The sequence below is a fragment of the Saccostrea cucullata genome, unplaced genomic scaffold (genome assembly GCF_032062105.1).
Source record: "Saccostrea cucullata isolate Sc308-1 unplaced genomic scaffold, CSIRO_AGI_Scuc_v1 ctg11117, whole genome shotgun sequence".
Classification (NCBI taxonomy): Eukaryota; Metazoa; Mollusca; class Bivalvia; order Ostreida; family Ostreidae; genus Saccostrea; species Saccostrea cuccullata.
The window spans coordinates 6,879-21,882 of record NW_026923529.1 but is presented as its reverse complement, the minus strand read 5'-3'; the positions used below and the strand labels follow the sequence as shown (position 1 = coordinate 21,882).

Below are 15,004 nucleotides of genomic sequence, written 5' to 3'. Positions count from 1 at the left end.
AAAAAAGTAGTACCTACGTACCAATGAAAAAAAAAACACTGTGTAAACAACTCCAGTATTTAAGGGGAATAGGTTAGGGTTAGTTAGGGGGTTAGGGTTAGTTAGGGGTAGGGTTAGGGTTAGTTAGGGTTAGGAGATAGGGTTAGGGTTAGGGGGTTAGGGTTAGTTAGGGTTAGGGTTAGTTAGGGCTAAGGGGGTTAGGGATAGGGTTTAGTTAGGGTTAGTTAGGGCTAAGGGGGATAGGGTTAGTTAGGGTTAGGGTTAGTTAGGGTTACGGGGTTACGGTTACGGTTAGTTAGGGCTAAGGGGGATAGGGTTAGTTAGGGTTAGGTTAGGGTTAAAGTTAGGGTTAGGGCTAGGGTTAGGGTTAGGGGGCTAGGGGGTTAGGGTTAGAACTGCACTCAGTTGACCCGGTCATCCAGCCTGCTTCCGGCTAGGACATTTCCGGCTAACCCACTTCCGCTAGGGCCCACTTCCGCTAGACCACTTCCGGCCACTTCCGCTTCCGGTTAGCCCACTTCCGGTTATGACGTCACTTCCGGGCTATCTAGACGGTTTATACTACTCATGTCAGCGCCCATATATCAGAATATCTCGCTATACGCAAAGAACTTTATTCGTTAATAACCAATATTTGCCCCCCAAATCAAACTTTGATGGAGATATATTTAATTAATTTCTTAAACAGGGGAGTATATGCTGACTTCAAAGCACTGAACATTTTCATAAGTGATGAAGCCATATGTAGGTAATGACGTCACTAACATGACGTAAATTTAAGTTTTTTATGAATTTTACAGAAAAATGTACATATTCCGTCGATATTTTGAGTAAAAGTCACTGAGCGCATATGTGTTCAGGATCAATATTTTGATATAATGTGTAATGTGATAATATCAATGAAATATGTCAATATCGTTCCTGAACAAACTTGCGCTCTATAAATCTTAAAGCTAAAATTGTTGAAATTTTCTCCATTTTGTCCTCTTTCTGAAAAAGGATATAAAATCGGACTAGTTTCCGACATCATAAAAACAAAAATTGTGAATACACTGCTTTGACACTATCATATTTTTTGTTAATTTATATTTCTCATACAATTTATTGAATTCAGCACATTTCAGGAAATTTCAAAATTTGACTTTTATGGGGGCAAATATATGCAATATACCGCATATAGTTCTTTGTGAGGAGAATTATAACTCCACGAAACATGCCAATGGGAGTTTATTGATATACCCCTCCCTCATCAACCCCCTTGCAAGATCCCTGGCTCGCCGTGGATATTTCAAACACACTCCCTAGGCCACGAGAAAAAAAAATTAATCTAGCAAACTTGATAGACCCTTATTTTCACTTAATTTGTAACATTCATGTAGTAAAAAAAATAAAATCAGACTTATTTAATGCAGGATATTTGTTAATTGTGTACACATACATTAATGTTTTATACAGGTTACAAGTATTTATTGATATATCAAAGACAAAACATCAGTAATCATACTCTCAGTGTATAATTTAAAGTTATATCTATTTTCAAATCGGGATCGGAATCCCTCCGATTCAGATTCGTTTCATATTCATTTTCAGATTCGGATTCGATTCATATTCAGAAACATCTCTAATATGAAATATTTCCCATTTTTACGGATAAATGTGTTTGCCACTCTAAGTCTGCACAGGCGATTTCAAAATATGTGACAACTTTCGTTATTATGTATATATATAATTTATTCTTTTATTTATTGATTTATTCTTTGATTTTTTAGGTCACCTGAGTAAACTCATTACTAGTCCAAAGTTTAAAGAAAAACATGATAAGTTTTAATTAATTTTTAATTAATTTGATTACAGTGGGTTTTTTTGTTTAAGTACTTTGGGACTGGGGGATTGGGCAATAAGAATTGGGAATTTCAGCTTCAATTGGCTAAATTAATTAGGGAGTCTCCCAGAAACCCAGTCATTAAAACAGCATTGTCAAAATGCTTTGTTTTTGTTTTTGTATTACTTTAAAACAAACAATTGTTATCACAAATCAAGACTATTCTTGGTATGAATTATCTAATTACTTGCATCAAGAACAATAGCGGTATGAATTAACTAATGAAGAAAAAATCCAACATGGCTGAACAACCACAAAACCTGCTTGAACAATACTTTAAAACATGTAATAAACAAACTGAATTTGAGCACATATTTCGTACGTTTTTCTTTGGGATGACTTTCATTACAATAACGGAAAACACAGACATATTTTCCATTGGAACTAGTGTCGAATTTCGGCCCGAAATCGGCCCAAAAAATCATGGGATTAAATTTTTTTCTTCTCAAAACTACTAGTCCGACGGACTATTAGAGGGTAACAATTAGCTAGTCCGCCCCCATAAACTTTAGGTCCCGGACCTCGGACCACCGTATTTTTTAACCCCTGCTACTCCTGGGTATTAAATAAACCAACTAAGTACATAGTTATGATTCGCAAGAGTGCCTCTACCAAAATTGTGAATTTTATGGCCCCAGGGTCAGGGCCTCTGGTGTTAGGGCGGGGCTCTATTGATTATATAGTGAAAATACATGAATTCTTTGAAAATCTTCTTCTTTGCTCCTGGGTATTAAATAAACAAACTAAGTACATAGTTATAATAAGCAAGAGTGCCTCTACCAAAATTGTGAATTTTATGGCCCCAGGGCAGGGGTTCTTATTTTAGGGTGGGGCTCTAATGATTATAAAGTGAAATGCATGAATTCTTTGAACATCTTATCCTTTGCCCCTGGTTGATATGATAATGATCTAATTACATATGTAAGGCCAGGATTTATTTTATTTTGAGTTTTACAAACCCTCCGCTCAAGGAAACGGCGGGTAAATAAAGCTAGATCTGAGAAGATAATGATTATAGCTTGGTTTAGTGTAATAGTCATCGATAAGAGCGCCGTTCAAAACGTTTCATCCGTTCAAAGGACAAATAAAATGCTGACGACTTTGTTGCACAATGACATGCTGGTGAGATAATGATGTATTCGTTTCAAAAGTAATTAAATTATTTTCCTCCCCAGGTTTTTAACTGCCCATGGTAGCTATTGCATATTGCCAGGGACATTGTTAAGGTCTCTGTTATAGCTTACAGTCTAAGCATCATTCTTCAGAAAAGGGTTGCTTATGCATCAGATGTAATGAATAAAACTTATCTATGGGAGAAGTGAAGTTAATTTGAGGAAGAAATAAACAATAACCTGAAGAAATAAAAAAAATTCAACTATTAAAAGGCAAGAATATATAAATATATACAGGCATGTAGTATCATTTGTATCAGCCAAAAAAAATTATTTTACACTTAATTCAAAAATTTTTCACAATACTCCCCAATACTCCCTGTCTGTTTTATGATAGGAATTATAACTTTAGGCATCCAGTAAATTTTAGAACAATGTCTACACATTCGCATAACACATATTAAAAAAATGAAGATTTATTGAAAGACTTTAAAGAATTGATTTTTAAAAATATTTTTTGATCAACATCAAAAAATTTATATAACTGTTCCAAACTGGCAGATGATGAAATAAGCAATTAAATGTTCTATTTTCCTTTTTGTAAGCATAATGTGTCCAGTGGTAAGGAGCCTATTAGGATAGCATAAAAAAGAATATACAAATGTTAATAATTGATTTATCAAAAAAAAAAATTTATTTCCTTCTCCTTCGGGACTTTTTTATTCTCATGTTCATAACTAAACCTAAACATAAAAAAATGCTGGCCCTATAATGAAGAAAGGGACCTCTTTCAAAATAGATAATTTCAGGGCTGCTGGGTCAGGGGTACCAGGGGGGTACTTTGACTAAAAATAAATTAATGCTTTGAAATCTGCCCTTTGATAAGCAATGGTGCCTCTTTTCAAAATTTGTGAATTTCATGGCTTTTGGATTAAAACACGAACCAAATACAATCGCTGGAAAGTTGTTACATGATACTCAGGTGACCTATAAGGCCCGTGGGCCTCTTGTTATTTAATTATTATTGTAAGAAAGATCAGAAATATTCCAATTAATTAAGTTCGTCTGACGTTCACCGCTCGTTGATTACTTTGTGCTTATGTTTGCGTTCCATCTGCATTCTCTATTCGCGCACCTTTCAAATTTTCTAACCGCTCTAAAATTGTATATTTAAAGCGTTCACACATCGTTCACTCTCACTGCTCAGTGTGCTTTCACCGTTCAACTGGGAAAGTTCAGTCCTATGAGGACAAAGCATTCCAATACGACAGAGCATACCCGCCATAAACTCTGTGTATTGATCAAGTAGATTAAATTTCTGTGGAAAAATAAACTTTAAAATAAAAGGTCTAGTTTTTCTTAAATAATAAGGTTATTAAAATAGTCATAGTCTTTACAAAATGCTTTTTATGAAACAAGGTTATTGTAATTCCTGTTATACAAAATTATCTGCCACAAGCTTGTCACAAATGATACAATAATTTATATAGAAGTATTAAAATTCATCTGAAAAGTGCCGCATCTACATGTGAAGCATGTACACAGCACAGTTAAGGTTACAAGAAAAGAGGCAGAGCCGAATTTATACGGGAAACTTAACTTTGACATCATAGAAAATCTACGTCATGCAAAAATTCTTAAAAATAACACAAAATGAGGCAAATTGCTAATTTAACCTGTAGGAAACTCAAACTTCATCAAAACCTACTACAGCATGCCATTTTGTGGTTAGTTAAATCCCACATAACAAGTTATAAACAAGTCACTTATTGCATTTCATGGATCAATGTGACCTCAATTCGTAAAATGTGACGCAGTTTGTATGTATTAGAGGTACATCAAGTGATATTTTCCCAACGAAAAAAAATAAAAAAAAAATATAGACAGATATTCCAATAGCCATTAACTTGGATTCAATGTCTTCTTTACGATTTAATTAATATATTTTCGAAATATTACGTATTTAATTGATACTGCCGTATTTTTGTATGCAAATACATGTAGATCGGTGTATAATGTGTGTTTCTTAATCTATCGATCTAATGCAAGGACATTCATTCAATAGATCATAGTAAGTTTTTACAATTCAACTATAGAAGTATTAAAAATTTAAGGAATCTGAAAAGTGCTGCGTTCCTGATGAAATCTTGAAAATAATTTAATTGCATCAAGATTTCATGCCGTTGACCAGCGAAAAAAACAGCATTCGATCATTGAAATTTACGCCAATCAGTATTTTAAAATTGTCTATGTTGCTCTGACATGAAATTGAATAATTTTAGTTTAGTCTTTAAAACTATATTTAATTTGAAGTCATAATTGAAGTAATAATCGTTTTTTAAATCTCCAAATGTTTAACTATGTTTTCCTACCATTAGCTTTTACAGACAATTCAAATAAAGAAGGGAAGTCACTGTTGAGTGTCATGGATTTTGGAGGACAGTGTGCCTACTACGCCTGTCATCAGGTCTATCTCAGCAGAAGGGCTTTCTATCTACTGGTGCTAGATATTTCAAAGTCGTTTAATGAAAGGATTGACCGAAAGCTTTGTGACCAGAAAGAATCAATGTTTGCTGATTGGACCTATGGAGGTATTTCAAATATCTTTCAAGTCATTTCGTGTTTATCCCTATATTCGATGGATTTCACTCATTAGATTTTTTTTGCATATCACACTGCTGTGAAGTCACAATATAATTTTTCGTAGGAACGATAAACTTCGTGAAATAAATTCTGATTCCAGTGTAAAAATTTGAACGTGATTAAAACATGGTATAAAAAGAATATCATTTTCATTGAAATCATCATGTTTTTTCCCTATCGAACTTGTCTTGTGTAAAAAAATCTATTGCAAAAACATCAAAATTACAGAAAATCAAAGATTTTATATTTATAACTAAGTGAATATCGCTTTGTTGTTGTCAATCAAATGCCACTTGAAACAATATAAAACTTACGGTTAAGTGTAGTTTATCCATTTTTTTCACAGAGTTTGAACATACTGAAAAAAAATTTGGTGTACAAATTCTAGCATATGTAGGTACATGTAATGTTCTGGTTTGTGTATGCTCAAGTGATTCTTAATTGATTTCTTCTCATTATTATTGGGAGGGTTGACATACGTGTTTCACTAAAACTGCCTTGGTAAAATATGCAAGTTTTCAATGAAAAAGCATGAACGACCCCGCGAAAATATCTTCAAAGACAATAAGATTTTCATTAATTCTTATATTACGTAACAGAACACCTATTTGACGGGTAACATGAAATTATTTTAGGTTTAACATTTACGAAATATGAAAATTTTGACACACATATATATATTATTATAACAGTAACTTGATCTTGAAGGGTCGTATCACGTCGAGTTGACAGGCGCGGATCATTTTCATTTTTAACGAGATGCGAAGCGTCGAGTTTGATCTGATGAAATCCGCGCCTGTCAAAAAGCAGAGGAGAACATTTTCAAAGAATTTATGCTGTTCATAATGATAAATTTATTATAGACCCCCTCATAACTAGCAAAATATAGGAAAAGAATTTTTTAAGATCACAATTGCAAACATTTATCTCTAAATTACAAAGCATAATAACAAGGACTTTTTCACGCGCAAGAAAAATAACATCATTTTTCTGCGTACTATAATCAGTTTCAGAGAGTGGTGATATGGATACACAAACCCCATGTTGGTGATCCGGAAAATCGGATCACGACGTCACGTGATAGGGTAATTCACACAGTAAAATTGGGTGATACACATTTATATAATAAAATACGATATTGCATTTCCACCAATTCACGGAAAAAAATTTTTTTTTTGCATTTCAGTTTTAACAAATATGCTTTTTTAACAGAATATCTCTTGTTCTGGATGAAAAGATATGTATTGTGCTGAAGCTGCACCTGTAATACTTATTGCCACAATCTTCATAAATCTAGGGGACAGGTATACACAATTTAAATTGAATGGATTTTTCAATATATAATGCCATAAATTTCAATGATTTAAAATACGGTAGACGTTTACTTTTTTCCACGGGGTCATAATTCCGCGGAATCTAAATTTGCGTTTGATCCGCGGGTTGAAAATTACGCGGAAATCTTAGACTGGCACTATATGCCTTGCATTTATGTAAGTACGCTTAAACCACGTACATAACGTAATTTAATACCACGCAGAAAAAAGTACTTCTACAGTAATTTTAAATCAGTTAAAATGCACTGCTATAATGTAATAAATAAAGAGTGAAATTAACCAAATCTTTTTTTATGACTGGACAACATGAAATTAAACTCATTTTACACGTTAAAAGTTTTTGAAGAGTTATCGGCCCTTTATGAAAAGAAGAATTTTTTTTTTGATACAAGTATCTTAAAATTTCTCTTGAAAATAATTTCATCAGAATCTAATTATTAAATGTTTATGCACCTTTTTCCCAAGAGATTTGTTTGAAATTCAAATTACTTTTTGCAGTATATGTTAAAAACAAACTCCCCAGCCCAGTTAATTCTCATTTTAAATTTTGAATCATCTCTTAGACATCAATAAAAATTTTTAAGGTGCGATTGGACATAATCAAAATGTTGTAATTTCCATTGGTGGAGCATGTTTATTTGATTACGTCTTCAAAATGAATTGATTAAAAATATCGGATCATTTTTTATAAGGTGCAAAATTTTTTTTAGTTATACATTGAATATTTTAACACACATCTAATCACTGATACAGAATAAAATTTATAGAAGTTATAAAGTAGATGTAATCTTTTTGAAATCAGCATATAAATAAAATATTCTAATGCAATTGTTTTGTAAAACACGTTTTGATTGGCTAGTGTACTGATGTCTGAAGAAGTCCATATTACAGGATGAAAGCTTTTCATTGTGACGTCATAATAGAGCGACACAAAAACACAATGCTATACGTATTTAAATTAAAAGTCTGAAAAAGATCAATAAAATAAGCTGTAAACAACAAACGTAATCCATTGATTGCATTAAATCCAGAGGCTGCAGATATCCGGATGTTTATTTCCGGGTGATTTGCAACCGTCAATGCTGATTTAACGGTCGAAAACATCCGTTTTACCGGCTCCACTTACACATATCCGGTAAATTGACTTGCGACCAAAATCCGGATTAACGGTCGCTGTAAATGCCATATAAAGAAAATATTTTCTTCCTATTTTTTAAAAATTTTTAGGCATTCAGTTTTAACGTTATGTAACATATTAAAAAAAAAATCATGAAAAGAAATTGATGTTTCGTGGCCTTTTTAATAAGGTTACTTAGTTTCATAGGCATATCAATTTCCATCAGTTTAGCGATAATTTAATAAAACATTTTAAACAGAGCAAAAGCATATCAATAATTCAAACACATTTTGAAGGAATCAGAAAATCAGAAAATTAGAAATAAATTAATATTTTAATTTTTTTTTTAATTTCCTATGATTAGACCACAGATACTTTCTACAATACCATTTTAAAGCATCTACGGTTTGATAAAATCCTCAAGAAACACTTGGACAGAAAAAGATGCTTCCTTGTAGGCAAAAATTGCCCTTCCTTAGATGATCTTTCTGACCTGATGATTTGCATGGCTTCGATTGCAAAAGAGGATCGATGGAAGGAAACTATACCAGCTGACTGGGCATTGGGTGAAACTACTCTTAGGTATCTTAGACAACAAAACCGCCGAATAATTTCGAAGGCTGACTTTCAGAAGAAATGTTTTGGTTTTATCAAAGAAAAATGTGAACAATTTCCAGATATCTTAAAACTCTTCCATGAAATCGGAGTAATTTTGAATTTTAAGGAAGATGTCCTTTCGGAAACGGTTATTATTGACATACAATGGTTTGTCGATGCATTCAAACATATTATCACAGATACAAACCACGTCATGGATGTTGTGGACAGCATTGCTGAATGGGAAAATTTTTACCAAAATGGATATATCTCGGATTTGCTTTTGGAAAGGATATGGTCGTCAAAAGGATTCAGCGTTGGGACATTTAAATCCACGATCCTTCAATACATGCAGCGTCTTGGTCTGCTTGTTGTTGGAGACCACCAACACTACATACCATGCATGAACAAATGTACTTTTGATTCTGCCCATGAGGAAAGTTTTAAAAAGTGGAGAAATAAAACATCGGTCCTTGTTCTTAGATTTCAGTTTCTTCCATATTTCATTTTCTGTCGATTGGTTGTTGCCTGTATAACAAGAACAGATGGGAAATGGGGATTTCTTAACGACCAAGGATTACGTCTGTTTAAAAGTGTTGCTTGCTTCGCTTACAAGGATCACAAAGTTGCTCTTGCTGTGAACCATTCTTCGATACAGATCCAGGTTTTTAAACCCGGTAATTCAATTCTAGAGAAGACAGTTACACTGGAGGTACGTGATACCATAGAAAGATTACTGAAAGAACTCACAGGAACTTTTCACAAAGAAATAATGTACATTACAGGATACCAGTGTTCAATGAACGAAGTGTTTAGAGAATACGATGGGTGTTTTGTTGAAGAGACAGAAATTTACAGGAAGGGTCAAATGGTTTGTCCTAGACATGCGTTGTTACATCATCATGATCTATGCGAATCAGATATACTGGGCTATTGGAAGAAGGTGAATACTTTTTAATTGTAACATATATCGTCTTCTTATCTTTTATCTAGTCACTGCTTATAATAAGCAAAATGATAATACTATCAGATAAAATTTACGTTCTATTTTTACATGTTACAGGACTGTAAAACTACGAATCCAGGTTTGTTTCCCTTTCTTTAATTTATCAAAATGATATATACACTTTAGTACATAAATACATAAAAACTAAAGAGTACATTGTATATTATTTTAATAACAGAGTCTGTATCACAGCAAGACAGCTTTATTGTTTCATATGAAGAGGGACTGCGAAAATTCAATTTCAAGACATTTAAAAAGCTGACAAAGGTTGGACGAGATGCCCTTCAGATCTACTTTGATAAGGAATTCCCTGTAAAGGACCTTATCAGCATGTCCTCCAGACAAGGAAAAGTGAAGAAAGCACTTCATCTGAATGACGAACAATGTGCTAAACTTTTTCCAGGTAGATATTATCTTATTTGTAGACTGTTTCATGGAGTCATTCAAATTTCATGACATAGGTGATGTCTATAATTACATATGTATAAAATTTATGGATTGATTTTACATGTTTTATATGCAGATCCTATTCATTTTTGAGTAGAATTAGCAGGAAACATCCTTCGGCAAATTTTTAAACTAGAAATGTACACGTGTATTTGGTAGAAACATTGTTGAACATAAAATCCAGACACGTAGCATCCGAGGACGAGGGGGGTATCCCCGACATCTTTTCCCTTGAAATGTAACATTTCACAATTAAAAATGTTTCATGAATGCCGATTGCACGCTTTTTTGTTGCTGTTAATTTATTAGGAAAGAAATATTTATAACATCCCTCTTCTTGTACAAAAAGGAATTAACTAGTTTGGAGACAGTTTTCATGTTTCTGCATTTTAAATGTTATCTTTGGGTAAGTTGTTTCCCTTGTTTGCACCCCCTTTCAAATTAAACAATCCTACATTCCTGATGAAAAAATTCTGTATATAAACAATATTCAGATACAGAACAATATCCTTCAGGAACGAAGCAGAATAAAAAGTATTTCTTTTCAACTTAATTAAGAACTCTGTAAAAGTGTGAGATTTAAAAGTTATTTATCTAAGAATTCTTTTTTTGCAAATATTTAGACCATTTGATTTCATATTTCGCTTTCAATTTCACAAAAAAATATTCAACGTTGCATCTTTCTAGTTACAGTATAGTAGAGGCGGCTTTTTTGAAATTTGATATATATCAAAAAAAATCTTTTGATAGGGCTATTCGTATACGCTTTCCTCTGTTTAGAAAATTAGAAATTAATATTTTTTAGGTCCTTATACAAATAGTCTACATTCTGTTGTAGCTAATAAGTCCAATCCTTCCTCAGAAATGTTTGATGTGACGATGATGTACACGATGTTACGTAATCGTAATCCAAGTATACAGGCCCCGACTAAAGGTTGGGGAAAGACTCCGGAAACATCCGATACAAGATTGACAGATGACGTAGAAAGGATCCGGATTTACAGAAATGAAATTGGGCATGCAACGGAAGCAACAAGTAAATTAGAAAAGAAGGAACTAGAGAAGAAAGCAAGAGATCTCATGCAGGTATTATCATTTAAGATAAACCATTATAATCTGTGGTTCATTCATGGTTTCCAAGGTTCTCATGCGTTGTTCGTGAATTTCATGTCAATCTTTGCTATACTATATTCATGAAATTTACCATGAGCACACCATATGTAAATTCCTTTGTTTCATAAGGTTTCTGCTACATCATATTTCATCAGCATTTTTTGCAATCGCTGAAAACAACTTTAATTTTTCACATCAGGGACGTAGCGTTATGTGTTTCTCAAAAAAGCTTTCACTACACATTTCACACAGTCTGGCACAAAATGCTTACCCATTACTTAGTAATTCTTTATCAATTGAAATTAATAATTCTTGCAGTAGCATAATGTTTTTCGTCAATTATTTTTTTATTTTTTACCGCCTATATGTGATTGCCCAAGATCAGAAACTGTGAATATGTTTGTTAAGGAAGTAACTCACCCTTCAATGAATACTTTAAAGATTTCTTACAGTCATTCGATTTCCTCACACATCATTCTAGATTGTTACAGAGTCTCTATCATTCAAATTATGTCTTTCACCTTTAGTCAGATGTTTGGTTCCCTTTTGTCACAATTCCGATTTTCTCCAGCATGTCTGATAATATAGTTGTTTTATTTCTTATCTTGATCAGGTCTTTATTCATTTAGTTTTGGATCTTTTTAATTAGGTTCCGTAAGTTACAGTACATATATGACAAAGTTGGCGGTAAAATAGCATGGATTCTTAAAATGATTAGATTTTATTGAATTTAACTATCTATGTACCTAGGCGATTCTGGGGTTGAGCAACGGAGTTCTGAAACAAAAAATGATGAATGTGTTGGAAGGAAGAACATAGCAAAGTGAGTAATCAACACAATTATTAAAAAAAATCAAAAAGTTCTAATTCGATATTTTTTGGGTATTAAACAATTCTATGAAAAGTATATTCACGAGGGTTGTCCGAAAAGTTCGTGTACAAGATACATTCTTTATGAAGCTGTATCATTGATACTTGAATTACAAAATGTAACATTATTCATGTAAAATGTTATTCAATGTAAAAATTTTCAATTTCAAATCTATAATAACAATCATTCCTTCATGATAAGTCTTAAGATGGCTTTATCCGGAGCACCGCAAATTTCCATTCAAGATTAATTTTTTTACTACATGAATTTCATATATTTTATTCAATGTGATTTATAAGGTTCCTGGCCAAATTATTCGATTATAACCTGTTTTGGGCCAGTTTATGCTTTATAATCCGCGAAGCGTAAACTGACCCAAACCAGTTTATTATCGAATTTCAATTTGGCCAAAAATTAGAGTGAGTCCTTATAATTTAATTTTAAATAATTAAACAAGTGTGGGTATAAAATTATGCTGCTTTTTATGAGTTCAAATTTGCCGCTCAATAATACATCCCTAGTAACGGAAATGATGGTTAACAAGGGAGATAATAACTGATTCCCGGATCTAACAACCATGATGTTTGTTTACATGACGTAAGATCGAGCTACCGTTTAAAGTTAAAGGTACATTTATTAAATCTGGAATTTTCCATAAATCCCAATAACTGGAAATGAGGGGTTGCATGGATAAAAATGATTCAGCTGGTTGTCAAGGGGATGTGCCCCCATACCAAACCAGGTTATTAAGAAATATTTTGCTTTCCTTTTTGGAAATAAACCAATAAGCGTCTAGAATACAAGCAAAATTGAATTATATTATGTAAAATTCCACGGAAATTTTGTTGATTTTTGAGTTTGCCAAAAGTTATAAGATCTAAACTTCAAAATTCAAATTTCAAAATGGTTGAGAATTTGAGGTTAGAATGTAGTAGGACATGCTCGGTATAGTTTGAAAAAGGTGGAACAGAGAACATTTTATAATGGTTTACGTAGACATCAGAAAATCACCATTCATTTAAAGATTCATAAATTCAATAAATATTTGGGGAAATAAAGGAAAGGAAGTCAGATTTTAAGATTGTTAGTGGCATATATTTTCAGACGGAATCGAATGTTTACAAAATGAGATGCATAAAGGAAGACCATCAATCCGAGAATGTAGTGCTGTAAAATTAAATTTCGTATTGCGACTTTTCCGGTCTTTCGTACATTAACGTAGTTTTTTACGAGGACAGAGGTTTAATGATTTTCATGATCCGAGACAGAAAGTTATAGATATTATTTAACGTATAAACTTAGATCAGTTTGTCAGATTTTTTATGACTGGTTAAGAGACATAGGAAATTATTGAGTTAGACTGTGTAAAATTTATTCTGACTTCGGGTAAAGTAAAGGATTTTTGTTTTAATGCACCGGGTACGAGCATGTGTTTTTCCTTTTATCTGATAAAAATATAACTATTTTTGCTGTGTTTTTATTAAAAGAAAATGCATATTTATAAAGTAAAGACTCAGATTAATGAAAATAATAGTGTCATATATTTTATTAATATTTGTCAGTAATTATCAACGTTGTCCACGAACTTACGGACAACCCTCTTTTATCGCAATAATTAGTTTTTTTAATGTCAAACTTAAATAAATACAAAATACAATGCTATAAGAAATGTTGTGAAGGCTTACTCGGTTCAACTTTGATAATTCAAGGTCACATGGATGGCAGAATCTATGAAAACAGTCATCTTGCAAGGAAAACAAGACCTGGTTACCAAGGCTGAAGAAATGACTGACGTCAAAAAGAACTTGTGTGTACAATTAAAGTGATCTTTCACGATGTAAGTCTGTTGATTATTAATCATCAGATAGGAAAACAATGCTATTTAAATGTACGATACATGTATGCTTTTGATAAATGATGTGAATTATCATGGAAATCGAACTTTAAAAAAAATGATGTCAATTGGAAATAGAATTTGAGCATTTAAAAAAAATATATGATGTGTAAATATATTAATGCCCAAAAGATTCAAGTAAGTTGAGCTAATACAATGTAAATGTACCTGTGAAATGTGCATATTTGTCACTAAGAACATACTAACAACAAACCCAACTTATATATGTTCAAAGTCATAAACATGCTAAAATGTCAATTTAATGTATATTGATCAAATATAGCTGATATGAAGAAAAAGTGCAACAACCTAAGTTTTCACACTCTAGTAATTGTGCTTTATTCGATATATTTCAGGTATTTTTTCAGCATGCAATATTTTGTGTTATTTTAATTTTAATCCAGAACTATACATTAAATAAAAAAAAATCATTTTTTAAACTTTTTTTTTGCTGATAAATTCAATAAAATTTGCAAATTCGATTTTTATTTTTTTATGACAATAGAAACGGAGGAATTTTTATTTTAGTACATATTATGCTATTTAACAATGCAAAAGGTATGGAAAGAAATGTTTGAAGAAGTAAAGAACTAATTAAGAAAATTGATATTTTTCAAGTTAATTAAAGGAGAAGGAAAAAAAACAATGGGCTTATATTATGCAATTCCGCTCCCAGTCGTCGTGTGGAATTGTGTACTATTTTTTCTTCTTGAAATCAATCTTTATATAACTGTTAGTAGAAGGTTTAATATAGGTTTTTAAAATTCAGCTAGTCTGTAGTTGTACCAATGCCATTATTTTTTCTTTCGGAAATTTCATCTAGAACTTTTTTTTTTTAGATATTTGTTTGGTTAACTTGAGAGGGATTAAATCGACTTTGTCGTCCATCGTCTCGAATGTTTCACGACTTAACCAGTTGCAATATCTGTCACAAGAAGACAAAATCAAGCTAGACAAGAGAAAAGTCAGCTTGGCGGACCCATTGAAA

At 32.4% G+C, this 15,004-nt stretch overlaps 1 protein-coding gene across 1 annotated transcript; it reads left to right on the top strand.

The window, feature by feature from the left end:
* The first annotated feature begins 8,456 nt into the window (after window positions 1-8,456).
* Window positions 8,457-14,414, top strand: LOC134264249 (uncharacterized). The gene is made up of 6 exons (XM_062746544.1): window positions 8,457-9,628; window positions 9,749-9,770; window positions 9,870-10,094; window positions 10,977-11,224; window positions 12,002-12,074; window positions 13,832-14,414. Exons 1-5 carry the CDS (start codon window positions 8,585-8,587, stop codon window positions 12,068-12,070), a joined length of 1,608 nt encoding a protein of 535 aa, XP_062602528.1. The 5' UTR covers window positions 8,457-8,584; the 3' UTR covers window positions 12,071-12,074; window positions 13,832-14,414.
* Window positions 14,415-15,004: the final 590 nt, after the last annotated feature.